The 15,462-nt window shown below is 44.9% G+C and overlaps 1 protein-coding gene across 1 annotated transcript in view; it reads right to left on the bottom strand.

The window, feature by feature from the left end:
• The window catches only part of ARHGAP22 (Rho GTPase activating protein 22), a 372,891-nt gene extending 359,958 nt beyond the window's left edge, over nucleotides 1-12,933 (bottom strand). The window contains exon 1 of the mRNA XM_038743958.1: nucleotides 12,700-12,933. Coding sequence (XP_038599886.1) covers nucleotides 12,700-12,933 — 234 coding nt within the window. The remainder of the gene's footprint in view (nucleotides 1-12,699) is intronic.
• Between the last annotated feature and the right edge of the window lie 2,529 nt (nucleotides 12,934-15,462).

The raw sequence follows: 15,462 nt of genomic DNA, 5'->3' as shown, positions 1-15,462 counted from the left end.
GTGGCAGAGATGTGAGGATTTAGAAATAGTGGGGACAAGTAGATGAATATAACAGGGATTAACTCAAGTGTATCAGCATGAAATGGAATAATTCATTTAATTTAAAAATAAAAGCACATATGTATGTAAATACTGAGGGCTAAGGGTGGCTTTTTGGTTGACGTGTCTTGGAATATTGTGAATTAACAGTAATGATGGCATTTATTAAGCACTTACTCTGTGAAAAGCCCTGTTCAGGTTACAAGGTGACCAGGTTGTCCCATGGGGGGCTCACAGTCTTAATCTCCATTTTACAGATGAGGGAACTAAGGACCAGAGAAGCGAAGTGACTTGCTCAAAGTCACACAACTGGCAATTGGCGGAGCCGGGATTTGAACCCATAACCTCTGACTCCAAAGCCCGGGCTCTTTCCACTGAGCCACGCTGCTTCTCTGACTGGGGAAACATTTCTGGAGGAGACTGTGAGCTCCCTGTAGGCAGGGATCATGTCTGCCAGTCCTCTCTCAAGATCTTAGTACAGTGCCCTGCACACAGTAAGCAATCGGTAAATATAATGATAATATTAATTATGGTATTTGTTAAGCACCTACTACATGCCAGGCACTGTACTAAGTGCTGGGGTGGACACAAGCAAATCGAGTTGGACAGAGTCCCTCTCCCATGTAGGGCTCACAGTCTCGAACCCCATGTTATAGATGAGATAATTCCGTAACATGCTAGCTCTCTTGCTCCCTTCAAAGCCCTACTGAGAGCTCACCTCCTCCAGGAGGCCTTCCCAGACTGAGCTCCCTCCTTCCTCTCCCCCTCTTCCCCCTCTTCATCACCCCTGCCTTATCTCCTTCCCCTCCCTATAGTACCTGTATATATGTTTGTACAGATTTATTACTCTATTTATTTTACTTGTACATACTTACTATTCTATTTATTTTATTTTGTTAATATGTTTTGTTTTGTTGTCTGTCTCCCCCTTCTAGACTGTGAGCCCACTGTTGGGTAGGGACTGTCTCTAGATGTTGCCAACTTGTACTTCCCAAGCGCTTAGTACAGTGCTCTGCATACAGTAAGCGCTCAATAAATATGATTGAATGAATAATTGAGGCGCAGAGAAGTGAAGTGACTTGCCCAAGGTCACACAGCAGAGAACTGCTGGATCTGGGATTAGAACCCATCACCTTCTCATTTCCTGGCCCATGCTGTATCCACTATGCCATGCTACTTCTCTAATTGATTGATTGATTGATTGATTGATTGATTCAGGTCATTTCCCCAAAGCAGAGGGAAGCCCACATCCCAACATTCAGCTGCTCATAAAATGAGTGATTTAAACAAGCAATACCACAAAATAGAACAATTCCATCCTGAGAGAAACATATAGCAATGTTTGAGAATCAGTACTCATTTCCGCTAATTAAATGTTCATTCATTTACCAAGCAAAGCACTTCGCTTATTGTAGTTGAGGTGAACATTATGCTTTAATGAATTAAAATCACTAACCTATTTATAAAATAAAATGCTTAATTGGAAGATATTCTCTACAAACTCTAATGAAGCAAATCAATAATTAAAATAAGTTTATTTTTTTTCTTTCAATTATGCAGCATGAGGCTTTCTGCTGCTTTGATTCTCAGTTGTGATGGTAAACCCTGGAGAAAAGAGGCTGCAATAACCACTTGAGAGCAAGAAAATACTAAGAACTGCTAATATGGCTAGGATGGCCTAGTGGATAGAGCACAGGTTGGGAGTCAGAAGGTCATGGGTTCTAATTCTGACTCCGCTACTTGTTTGCTGTGTGACCTTGGGAAAGTCACTTCACTTCTCTGGGCCTTGGTTACTTTATCTGTAAAATGGGCATTGCGATTGTGAGCCCCATGTGGCACAGGGACTATGTCCAACTTTATCTGCTTACTTGTTTCCACACCAGCGCCTTAGTACAGTGCCTGGCATATAGTAAGCGCTTAACAAATACCATCAGTGTTGTTACTGTTATTGAGTCTGTGGGAAGGGGATTAAAGATGAGGTTGGAGAGCCCTGTCCTTCCCATGGCGTGGAGGGAGAAGTCCTTCAGGGTTGGAGCTTGGGCGGAAGCTTTCATCACCATGTTGAAACGTTAAGAAGATCTTGGCAGGTTGGTTTTATTTTTTGAGCATTAATTTTCAGTATCGTTGCACTTCCAGACTAAAGTACTAGCTATTTTCCTCTATCTTACATAAAACCTCCTCAAAATTCACAGCAATGCACATCACCAGCTGTCCCTGACTTTTTATTTTATTTTATTTTTTTGGTTTTTGCTAAGCAAGCCTGCAACCTTGGTGTTATCCTTGACTCCTCCCTGTCATTCAACCCACATATTCAAGCCGTCACCAAATCCTGTCGGTCCCACCTTCACAACATCACTAAAATCCGCCCTTTCCTCTCCATCCAAACTGCCACCACGTTAGTTCAGTCACTCATTCTATCCCACATGGATTACTGCATCAGCCTCCTGTCTCTCCCCACTCCAGTCCATACTTCATTCTGCTGCCCGGATCATTTTTCTACAGAAATGTTCAGAACATATGTTTCCCCACTTCTCAAAAAAACGCCAGTGGTTGCCCATCCACCTCCAAATGAATGAAAACTCCTCTCCATTTGGATTTAAAGCAGTCCATTATCTTGCCCCCTCCTACTTCACCTCGCTTCTCTCCTTCTACAACCCAGCCCAGACACTCTGCTCCTCTGGCACTAACTTTTTCACTGTGCCTCTATCTAACCTATCTTGCCACCGACCCCTGGAACCACATCCTACTTCTGGCATGGAAATGATGATGATGGCATTTGTTAAGCGCTTACTATGTGCAAAGCACAAATCCTTCCTCAAATCCACCAGACAATTACTCCCCCCACTTTCAAAGCCTTTCTGAAGGTACATCCCCTCCAAGTGGCCTACCCAAACTAAACCCCACTTTTCCTCATCTCCCACTCCCTTCTGCATTGCCTTGATTTTCTCCCTTTTCTCCTTTCCATCCCCCAGCCCCTTAGCACTTATGTACAGAAATGTAATTTAATTTATTTGTATCGATGTCTGCCTCTTCCCCTCTACACAGTAAGCTTGTTTTAGGCAGGGAATATCACTGTTTATTGTTGTATTGTACTTTCCCAAGTGCTTAGTACAATGCTCTGCACTCAGCAAGTGTTTAATAAATATGACTGAATGAATGAAGGATTGTTCCAGGCACTGTACTAAGCGCTGGGGTAGATACAAGATAGGCAGAATGGACACAGTCCATTTCCCACATGGGGCTCACAGTCTTCATTCACATTTTGCAGATGAGGTAACTGAGACACAGAGAAGTTAAGTGACTTCTATAGTGGCTTTCTTCACCCATTCCTCACCAGTTCTCATTCTTCACTTCTGCCATGCACACTTTTAACTGTACCTTATCCTTACCACTCTTGCCTCCACCCCATCACTGTCCCCCAAACCACCTTCCCCAAACAAATCTGCTAGCCCACAACTCTGTCCATACTCAAGGCTCTCCTAGACTCCCACCTCCTCCAGAAAACCTTCCCTTATGTATTTTGTTCCCATTCTCTTCCACCGTAATTTGGTGCCGTGACTTGGATGACACTGCTCGACGACGGTCCGGAGCGGTCCATCTCTCAGTGACCCTCAAGTGCAACCGCAGAGATCTCCATCAAAGGGCAGCGAGCAGCATGCCACGCCCCAGAGGATGATGGGAAGGAGAACCACAGTGACTTTAAGACGGGATCCAATGAGGCACGGATTAAAGAGCCTACTCTGGGCTAAGTCCCGGGATAGGCCCAAGACCATCAATTTGGAGCCAGTCCCTGCCCCCTCCTGGGGTGCCCTGCCGCAGAGGGAGGGATGCCGGACTGACAGCTCACCCCCATTTTGCAGGTCCTGCTCGTGAGACGCTAATGGAGGCAAATCCAAGAGCCATTCGGGGACACGGCTCAGCAGCTGGAGGGGCAGGGCACTGGGGTCCCCTCCACCGCTAATCTCCTCACTGTACCTCGTTCTCGCCTGTCCCGCCGTCGACCCCCGGCCCACGTCATCCCCCGGGCCTGGAATGCCCTCCCTCTGCCCCTCCGCCAAGCTAGCTCTCTTCCTCCCTTCAAGGTCCTGCTGAGAGCTCACCTCCTCCAGGAGGCCTTCCCAGACTGAGCCCCTTCCTTCCTCTCCCCCTCGTCCCCCTCTCCATCCCCCCATCTTACCTCCTTCCCTTCCCCACAGCACCTGTATATATGTATATATGGTTGTACATATTTATTACTCTATTTATTTATTTATTTATTTATTTATTTATTTATTTTACTTGTACTTTTCTATCCTATTTATTTTATTTTGTTGGTATGTTTGGTTCTGTTCTCTGTCTCCTCCTTTTAGACTGTGAGCCCACTGTTGGGTAGGGACTGTCTCTATGTGTTGCCAATTTGTACTTCCCAAGCGCTTAGTACAGTGCTCTGCACATAGTAAGCGCTCAATAAATACGATTGATTGATTGATTGATTGATTGATTCTGAGCGCATGTATATATTCAATTATTAATTGAGCAGCATGGTCTAGTGGAAAGAACACAGGTCTGGGAATCAGAGGACCTGGGTTCTAATACCGGCTCTGCTACATGCCTGGTGTGTTACCTTGGTCAAGTCACTTAACTTCACTGTGCTTCAGTTATCCCATCTGTAAAATGAGAATTAAATCCTATTCCCTCCTACTTAGATTGTGAGTCCCATATGGGACAGGGACTGTGTCCAACCTGATTAAGTTTTATCTACCCCAGTGCTTAGAACAGTGGTTGACAGGGAGTAAATGCTAAACAAGTATGATAATTATTTATTGAACAGTGCTTGACAGGGAGTAAATGCTAAACAAGTACGGTAATTATTTGTTAATTGTAATTTAGCTACTCATATCATAAGCTTTTATATCCCTTTTCTCCTCTCTGGAATCCACTATTTATAAATAATTCTGCATATCTGCTTTTCCCATTACACAGTAAGTTCCTGTTGGGCAAGAATCATGTGTTTTGCTTTTAGTGTACTCACCCAGGTGCTTAGAACCATGCTTTATAAACTAATCAATCAATTAACCAATCGTACTGCTGAAACACTTACTGTATGCAAGGAACTCTACCAAGTGCTTCAGAAAGCACCGAATAACAGAATTGGTAGACACGTTCCCTGCCCAAAACAAGCTTGCAGTCTAGTGTGGTTCTCCCTGGACACAGGCACTTAATACTATTAATTGACCGAGTACTGTCCCTCATTGAGGAAAAATTAATAATTGTATACTGTCACTGTTGATATTTCTGAATGGACAAATTTGAAAATCTTTCCTTGAGGTTTTGATTATATTCATTCATTCATTCATTCTATCGAATTTTTTGAGCGCTTACTGTGTGCAGAGCACTGTACTAAGTGCTTGTGAAGTGCAAGTCGGCAACATATAGAGACAGTCCTTACCCAACAACGGGCTCACAGTCTAGAAGGGGGAGACAGACAACAAAACCAAACATGTGGACAGGTGTCAAGTCATCAGAATAAATAGAAATAAAGATATACCATGTATACCCTACCCTAAAAAAAGCCTCTATCTGATGACCTTGTAGACCTGCCTTCTACAGTTTAGACAGTGACTCCCCTATTGGTCAGGAATCATGGCTTAATTGAATTGATTACTGGATTTTTCTCAGCACATGCTACTCTTCCTTGTCCACTGCAAGTTCTCAATAAGTGGTCATGATAATGCTGAGATGTAAGCTCCTTAAGGGCCGGAATCATGCCTGCTAATTCTCCCTTCCCAGGTGCTTAGAGCAGTGCTCTACACAGAGTAAGTGCTCAATAAATACCATTTTTCAGAGTAAGAAACATCCAGAAAACAATCTATTTAAGGAGCAGTGGGGCCCTAGTGGACAGAACCTGGGCCTGGGGGTCAGAGGGCCTGGGAACTAATCCCGGTTCTGAAGCTTACCTGCTGTGTGACCTCGGGCAAATCACTTAACTTCTCTGTGCCTCGGTTTTCTCATTTGTAAAGAGGGATTCAATAATTGTTCTTCCTCCTACTTTTACTGAGAGCCTTCTGTGGGGCAGGGACTGTGTCAAACCTGATTATTTTTTATCTACCCAGGTCTTGGCACAAAGTAAGAACTGAACAAATGCTACTATTATTAGAGAAGCAGCGTGGCTCAGTGGAAAGAGTGTGGGCTTGGGAGTCAGATGTCATGGGTTCTAATTCTGCCTCTGCCACTTGTCAGCTGGGTGACTTTGGGCAAGCACTTAACTTCTCTGGGCCTCATTTGCCTTAGAACAGTGCTCAGTGCTTAGAACAGTGCTTTGCACATAGTAAGCACTTAACAAATACCATCATTATTACTATTATTATTACCTCATCTGTAAAATGGGGATTAAGACTGTGAGCCCCATAGGGGACAACCTGATCACCTTGTATCCCCCCAGCGCTTCAAACAGTGCTTTGCACATATTAAGCGCTTAACAAATGCCATTATTATTATCATCATCGTTATTATTTTCTTTCCTGAAACTCTTTTATTTGATGCTGGTTTAATTTGCAGATAAGCAGAATTTGGCTGACTTTCATTCACTCAATCAATCAATGGCATTTATTGAGCACTTCCTGTATGCAGAGCACTGTAGTAGGTACTTGGGGAAATACAATACAGTGGAGTTGGTACCCATGAAACTTGCCATCCAGGGAACCTGCCTCGCCTTATGGAAAGAGCCTGGGCTTAGGAGTCAGAGGATCTGGGTTCTAATCCCGACTATGCCTCATACTTGCTATATGACCTTGAGCAAGTCACTTCACTTCTCTGTGCCTCAGTTCTGTCATCCGTAAAATGGGGATTCAATACCTGTTTTCCCTCCTACTTAAGCTGTGAGCCCTATGTGAGATTTTATTATCTTGCATTCATCCCACTGCTTACTACTGTGCTTGGCACATGGTAAGCAGTTAACAAATATTACTGTTCTTATCAAGGACCTTACTTTGAATCTGCTGATTCCCCTACCATCCACCTACCAATATCATTGAGCCTGCGAGGGAAAGAGAGTCAATGGGGAAAGTTCCTCGAAAAGTTTAGTTTTAAAATTCTCTGTTAGCACAAGTTCCCTTTCCGTGAACCCTCAGCAGCCAGAAGAAGTGCCAACCTCACTTCCTCCTAACAATTTCAGTTCCAACTGAAAAATCTGTGGATGGGAGGATTCAGGCCACATGGATATTTTTAGGAGGTGTGAGTAGGGATGGTCCACATTTTTCCCGGAACCAGACATGAAGAATTAGTTCATTACAAGTAATTTGGTGCCATTCCACAGAAATTAGTTTTTTGGGTTTTTTTTCCCCCGCCCCTGCAAAGCAGCAGGATAGGAGTAGTAAATCATAGTTAATGGGATTAAACAATCCCAGCATTGTTTATTGGGACAGCAAGGAGAGAGCTGCTTTTTCAGGAAGGAGGAGTCACAGTAATTACTGGTAGGGGGAAAAAAATCCACAAATTTAAGTCACCAAGTCCATTCCTGATCATTGGGAAAGCCACTCATTGATCAGTCAATCAATCAGTTGTATTTATTGATCACTTACCATGTGCAGAGCACTTTACATAGCACTTGGAAGAATACAATGTGATGGAGATATATCAAATAATCCTAATATCCAGGATGAAATAACCCAGGCCTAAAGCCCAACAGTAGCACCAAAGGGTTTCCGGCTCTATAATGTAAGCTCACTGTGGGCAGAAATTGTGTCTGTTATATTGTTATAGCATCCTCTCCCAAACACTTAGTACAGTGCTCTGCTCCCAGTAAGCGCTCAATCAATACAATGGACCGGCTGACTGACTGAATAAAGACTAGTGATGGCTGAAGGATCAATAAGATTCCAGTGCTGATAATTAGTCAAGAAAGTCTCCTAGAAGGACTTGGGTCCATCAGTTCCAACACTTAATTCAGTCAGTAGTACTTATTGAGACCCTACTGTGTGCTGAGCACTGTATTAGGTGCTTGGGAGCGTAAAGAAGGATTTGTAGGCAAGGTCCTTGCCCACAAGGAATTTACAGTACAGCAGGGGAGACCGACATTAAATTGGTTTCAGGTTGACTCATCCATCAGCCGCATCACAGTATTTGTTAAAGCACCAACTATATGCCAAGCACTGTTCTAAGCACTGGGGTGGCTACGAGGTAATCAGCATGGAATTAGTCTCTGTCCCACATGGGGCTCACACTCTTAATCCCCACTTCACAGGTGAGGTAACTGAAGCCCAGAGAAGTGAAGTGACTTGCCCAAAGTCACAGCAGACAAGTGGAGGAGTCAGGATTAGAACCCAGGGCCTTCTGACTCTCAGGCTTATGCTCTAACTGCTAGACCGTGCTGCTTCTCTTGGGCAGGGAAAGAGGAAGCCAAGAGACAGTGGAGCTCCTCTCTGAAAGACTTGTACATACTTAGCTGAGACAATTGGAAAGAAGGATTCAGAAGGAAGTAGAGGGCCCTGTTAGTTGGAGGAGGCCATCTGGAGGCAAGAGGTTCATTCATTCATTCATTCAATCGTATTTATTGAGTGCTTACTGTGTGCAGAGCACTGTACTAAGCGCTTGGGAAGTACAAGTTGGCAACATATAGAGACGGTCCCTACTAACAGTGGGCTCACAGTCTAGAAGCCATGTGCCTGGCAGAGCGGGATGTAGGGAAGACTTGAGCTGTGACCCTGAACAAGTCCAGAACACAGACCCAGGAAGTGATTGGAGAGAATCAGCTACCTTGAAGGTTCGTGGTCCAGTAGATAGAACCCAGAAGGCATGAGACCCCTGGCCCCGAGGAGGAGAAAGTACTCTGGGGCTCCCTGAGAGGAGAAGGGGAAGAAACAAGAAGACTGAGGTCCCCAAGATGCCTATCGGAAAGTACATAGGGTCCTCAGGACAAAATACTACTAATAATAATCATGGTACTTGTTAAGCTCCTTCTTTGTTCCAGGCACTCTTATAAGCCCTCAGGAGAATCAGATTGGGCACAGTCCTTGTCCCACATGGGGCTCACAGTTTCAAAAACATCTGCTCAAGGGAACGATAGTTTGAACCACAGTTACTTTAATTATTTCCAAATTAAGAACCCATTAAACCACATGGAGATGTCCTCTGCCTACAGTAGGGATTGGAGGGTGAGCCCCTGGGGCTGGGGAAATGTAGATCGTGGAAGTTGCAGATGCTGAAGGGGATGCTTTCTTCATGTGCTTTCATTCATTCATTTATTGAGCACTTACTCTGCAGAGCATTGTACTAAGCTCTTGGGAAAGTACAGTACAACAATGAACAGTGACATTCTCTGCCCACAGCGAGCTTACAGTCTAGAGGTGGGGAGACAAGCATCAATACAAATAAATGGATTACAGGTATGTACATAAATGCTGAGGAGAGCAAAGGAGAAGAGCATAGATAGCTAGTTGGGGTGATGCAGAAGGGAGTGGGAGATGGGGAAATGTGGGGCTTAGTCTGGGAAGGCCTTTTGTAGGAGATGCGCCTTCCATAAGGCTTTGAAGGAAGGGAGAGTGGTTGTCTGTCAGATTAGAGGAGGGAGGGCATTCCAAGCCAGAGGCAGGATGTGGGCTAGGGGTTGGCAGCGAGACAGGCGAGATGGAGGCACAGTGAGAAGGTTAGCACTAAAGGAGTGAAATGTGCAGGCTGCATTATAGAAGGAGAAAAGCGAGGTGAGGTAGGAGGGGGCGAGGTGATGGACTGCCTTAAAGTCACTGGGGAGGAGTGTTCGATGCGGAGGAGGATGGGCAACCACTGGAGTTTTTTGAGGAGGTGGGGGAGTCAATCCTGGGTGGGGGGTGATAGGCTGGGCCCTGATGATCCTTGCACCCTCAGGGTGATTCCTGGGGTTCAGTAATAGGGATGCAGGAATTTGGAGAGCCCTGAATAGCGGTCCACAAATCTACATTAGATGAATGAGAGAACTGGAGGCTTTTAGGATCCAGTGGAGGCAGTCAAGGGTTAAGGAAGTCCCAAAGTGACTTCGGGGGCTCTTCCAGCCAGGATTTAGGGGTGGAAACCCCCAGGGCAATTTCACAGGCACGCCAGTGTGGGGTGGAGCAGATGATCCCTGGACAACCTCAGTTACTCAGGGGAAGCAGCGTGGCTCAGTGGAAAGAGCACGGGCTTTGGAGTTAGAGGTCATGGATTCAAATCCCGGCTCCGCTATTTGTCAGCTGGGTGACTTTGGGCAAGTCACTTCACTTCTCTGGGCATCAGTTACCTCATCTATAAAATGGGGATTAAGACTGTGAGCCCCTCGTGGGACAACCTGATCACCTTGTAACCTCTCCAGTGCTTAGAACAGTGCTTGACACATGTAGGCACTTAATAAAATGCCATTATTATTATTATTGTTTGGCACCAGGTATTGCTGGACCCTCCCCCATTTCATCCACCTCTATTGATCGTATTTATGACTGAAGGGCCTTTTCACTTGTTGAGCCAAGCCAGGGGAAGTTAATAATTAAAAATAGTGCAATAACAAAAGAAATAAGAAACAGAACCTGAACTTCTCCTCCACAATAATTTCTGGCTCTCAGCCCTCAATATTTGGCTTGAAGAATAAGGTAGAACTAAAATGAGTTTGCCTTTGTTAAAGAGAAATGTCTCTGGAGAGGTGGCTCCCAGGGTTTTTATAATCATGATCCTCTTTGGCCAAACTTCCCTCTCCATTCCAGGAACAAAGGCAGATACTCCATGAAAATATGTCTATTTCACTGCTAGCACCTTTCTGTGCCTGATGAATTGCATATTAGTACAGCACCAATGGCCTTCACAGGATGAGAATGCACTTACTGAGAATTCACAAAGTGAGAGTGATCATGATGAGAATACCATTTTTTAGCGGTATTTGTCATGTGCTCATTATGTCCCAGGCACTGTTCTAGGTACTGGGGTAAATAACAAAGTAATCACGTTAGACACATTCCATGTCCCACATGGGACCCACAGTCTTTATCCCCATTTTACAGGTGAGGTAGCTGAGGCACAGAGAATTTAAGTTATTTGCCCAGTGACACACAGCGGACGTCTAGTGAAGCAGAATGGCATAGTGGTTAAAGCATGGGCATAGGAGTCATGAGGTCATGAGTTATAATCCCAGCTCTACCATTTGTCTTCTGTGTGACTTTGGGCAAGTCACTTCCCTCCTCAATATTGGCTTTAACGGTCTCCATCACCTTGCCCCTACCTCATCTCCCTTCCCTCCTTCTTCATCCCAGGCCACACACTCCACTCCTCTGGTGCTAACCTTCTCACTGTGCCTCTATCTTGCCTATCTCGACGCCTACTCTGGCCACAACCTACCTCTGACCTGGATCCTTCCCTCTTCAAATCCAGCAAACAATCACTCTTCCCCCCTTCAAAGCCCTACTGAAGCCACACCTCCTCCAAGAGGCCTTCCCAGACTAAGTCCCCTTTTCCTCAGCTCCCCCTCCCTTCTGCTTCACCTTGTCTCACTCCCTTTGCTCTTCCCCCCCTCCCTGCCCCACTGCACTCATATATATGTATATATCTATAATTCTATTTATTTATAATGATGCCTGTTTACTTGTTTTGATGTCTGTCTCCCTGCCTCTAGACTTTAAACCCATTGTGGTCAGAGACTGTCTCTCTTTATTGCTGTAAAGTATTTTCCAAGCTCTTGGTACAGTGCTCTGCACACAGTAAGCACTCAATAAATATGATTGAATGAGTGAGATCGCAGATTGAATGCGATCAATCTGCGCATCAGGCAGAAACTCCTCACCCTGGGCTTCAAGGCTCTCCATCACCTCGCCCCCTCCTACCTCACCTCCCTTTTCTCCTTCTACTGCCCTGCCCGCACCCTCCGCTCCTCCACCACTAATCTCCTCACTGTACCTCGCTCTCGCCTGTCCCGCCATCGACCCCCGGCCCACGTCATCCCCCGGGCCTGGAATGCCCTCCCTCTGCCCATCCGCCAAGCTAGCTCTCTTCCTCCCTTCAAGGCCCTGCTGAGAGCTCACCTCCTCCAGGAGGCCTTCCCAGACTGAGCCCCTTCTTTCCTCTCCCCCTCGTCCCCCTCTCCATCCCCCCGTCTTACCTCCTTCCCTTCCCCACAGCACCTGTATATATGTATATATGGTTGTACATATTTATTACTCTATTTATTTATTTATTTTACTTGTACATTTCTATCCTACTTATTTTATTTTGTTGGTATGTTTGGTTCTGTTCTCTGTCTCCCCCTTTTAGACTGTGAGCCCACTGTTGGGTAGGGACTGTCTCTATGTGATGCCAATTTGTACTTCCCAAGCGCTTAGTACAGTGCTCTGCACATAGTAAGCGCTCAATAAATACGATTGATTGATTGATTGATTGATTGAGTGAGAATGCATACAGTGATAATCCACAGGATGAGTATTCATGTGATGAGAACACAAATAATGAGAATGCACATGGTACTCCTGAGAATCCCAACTGTAAATCACTCATTTACACAGTGTCTGCTGACCTTACTATTTGTGCGGCCAGAGAATAATGAAACGGTATTCCCTGTCTCTTTCTCCATTTGGTGTACAGAGTTGACCTAAATTGGTTTGGGAGCAAAAACGCTTTGCACACAATGAGCACTCAGTAAGTACCATTGCCTGGTTGACCACGAAACTTAGCTGCATCTGAGACATCCCTTACCTGTGGCTTGGTTTCTTCCTCATCCTTGTAGTAGAAGAGATGGTCCCCACGCAGCACAAACCACCGCTGCTGCCAGTTCTTCATGATGCTCCTCTGCTTCTTCAGCCAACCTGCCTTGAGCACACGGTCTTGCGGGTTGGGGGACACTGGTCTGGTGGAGGGTCCGCTCTGCTCGCCCATCACGAGGCTTTTTGATCGGGCTGGAAACCAAAAACACACGTGCGGACTCATCATCACGGCACCTGAGAATCCACTTAATCCAGCCAGCACTGGGCAAGGAACTCCTGCTTTGTCTTCCCCTCTTTCATAAGACTCTTTCACATGGGGGAAGCAGCATGCCACAGTGGATAGAGCACGGCCCTGGGAGTCATAAAGTCCTGGGTTGTAATCCCGGCTTGGCCCTTATCTGCTGTGTGACCTTGGGCAAGTAGCTTCACTTCTCTGTGCCTCAGTTCCCCCTTTGTAAAATGGGGATTGAGGCTGTGGGCCCCAGGTGGGACAGGGACTGTGCCCAATCCAATTTGCTAGTTTCCACCCCAGCACTTAGTACAATGCCTGGCACATAGTGAGAGCTTAAGCAGATATCATAATTATAATTATTATTATTATTCTTAAGTCTATTTTGCCTGTCTTCTCTCACTCTGTGAATTCTCACCCTGTGCAGTCCATTATAATAATAATAATAATGGCATTTATTAAGCGCTTACTATGTGCAAAGCACGATTATGGTGCTGTACTAATGTGCAATTCCTCAGGTGCAGAAAAGGTGCTAGCAGGTTTTCATGGAGTATTTGCCTTTGTTCCTGTGATGGGGAGGGAAGTTTGGCCTGAGAAGTGTAAGCTCCCTGTGGGCTTAGAAATGTGTTTTGCGCTGCTTCTGTTGTACTCTCCCAAACAATCCCGTGTCTTTCTTCCAGTAGAATCTCAATCTATACCGTTACTACCCCTGCTGACCTTCTGTTTTCACAGGGATAGGTAACACGAAGCCTTCCTCAATGTTCAAGTCCTGTGATCGAAGAAGCTTTTCTCAATTCTCAACTTTAAACTCCCACTAGTTTCTCATCAGCTAGACACCCATAGGCTCTCTTAGCCTTCTCCTACATATGAAAATTCCTCGATGTTTGAATAACTCTTTCTAGTATCCCAAATGAAGTCAGCTCTGTGCCTTCTTCCTTGTGAATAAGGGGGTTGGTGATGGCATTTGCAGACACTGTACCCCCAAATGCATGTGACATCACATCTCTTTGGTTGACATGGACATAATAACAATGATAAATAATAATAATTATGGTACTTGTTAAGCACTTACTATGTGCCAAGCACTGTTCAAAGTATTGCGGTAGATACAAGCTAATCAGGTTACTCACAGTCCCTGTCCCACATGGGCCTCACAGTCTTAATCCCCATTTTACAGATGAGGTAACCAAGGCTCAGAGAAGTGAAATGACTTGCCCAAGGTCACACAGCAAACATGTGGCAGAGCTGGGATTGGAATCCAGGTCCTTCTCATTCCCAGGTTCGTGCTCTATCCACTAATCAATCAATCAATCAATCGTATTTATGGAGCGCTTACTGTGTGCAGAGCACTGTACTAACTGCTTGGGAAGTACAAGTCGGCAACACATAGAGACAGTCCCTACCCAACAGCGGGCTCACACATTGGACATTTGGTGCTAGTTGTTCTAAATCTCCTTGAAAATCAAGCCTTTCTCTAGTTGGACTCCTGTTCCACCTCCTCCCCCCATCCTTATCCAAAGTCTTTATATTTGCTTCCCTGATCTGATACGGATACCACCCTGAGCTTTGCGATTCACTCAGCATGAGGAGCTGAGGAGGGGATTGGTTGGGTGTTTAGAATAAAAATACCAAATCTAAAGGCATCCAGTGTTGTAATTCTACTAGACAGGAGGGCAGACTTATTCATTCAATTCAGTTGTATTTATTGAGCACTTACCTTGTGCAAAGCACTGCACTAAGCACTTAGACTCTCACACTTGCTCAATTCATGGCTCTGATAAGGCCCAAAACTTCCCTGCTAGGGCTGAAAACTCTAAAAATGGGAGTTTTCCAGTGAATTCACTCTTCAGAGCCTATCTGCAATTTATCCCAATGTCTCTCTGAGGAAAGCTGTCTGCTCTCCCTACCTCTTTGTTTAATGTATTGCATTACTAAAATTGTTATTATTAATAATGATGTTTACTACCCATTTGTTATGTGAAAACATAGAAGACAATCACATTAGGTAAATACCTGTCCTACATGTATATATCTTTAAATTATATATTTTCAATTATTTGTTTATATTAATAATCCGTCTCCCCTGACTAGACTGTGAACTCCGTGAGGGCAGGAATTAGGGCTACCATCTCTTGAATTCTTCTCTCCCAAGCCCACAATACGTGCTCAATAAATACCATCATTGATTGATCGAAGCCTATCCCCACCTGATCCTCATTCATCTTAAGACCCATGTCTCATATGTCCCAAGTTCTAAATGAAAAGTTGGAACCCCTTTTCCCAATTAAATACCACTGATTAATTATTGGATTGATTTGATTAGCTGAACAAATGACTGAGGTGTCTGTTAAGAGCTTATGATGTATCAAGCACTGTACTAATCAGGATGTCCCCTTCTCACATGGGACTCACAGTCTAAGTCAGAGGGAGTAAAAGTAAATCTCCGTTTTACAGATGAGGAAACTGAGGTCCAGAGAAGTTAAGTGACTTTCCCAAGGTCACGCAGCAGGCATGTGGAGGAGCCAG

The sequence above is a fragment of the Tachyglossus aculeatus genome, chromosome 3 (assembly GCF_015852505.1).
Source record: "Tachyglossus aculeatus isolate mTacAcu1 chromosome 3, mTacAcu1.pri, whole genome shotgun sequence".
Lineage (NCBI taxonomy): Eukaryota > Metazoa > Chordata > Mammalia > Monotremata > Tachyglossidae > Tachyglossus > Tachyglossus aculeatus.
Note: the sequence above shows the minus strand (reverse complement) of the source record. Positions and strands in the feature narration are given on the sequence as shown.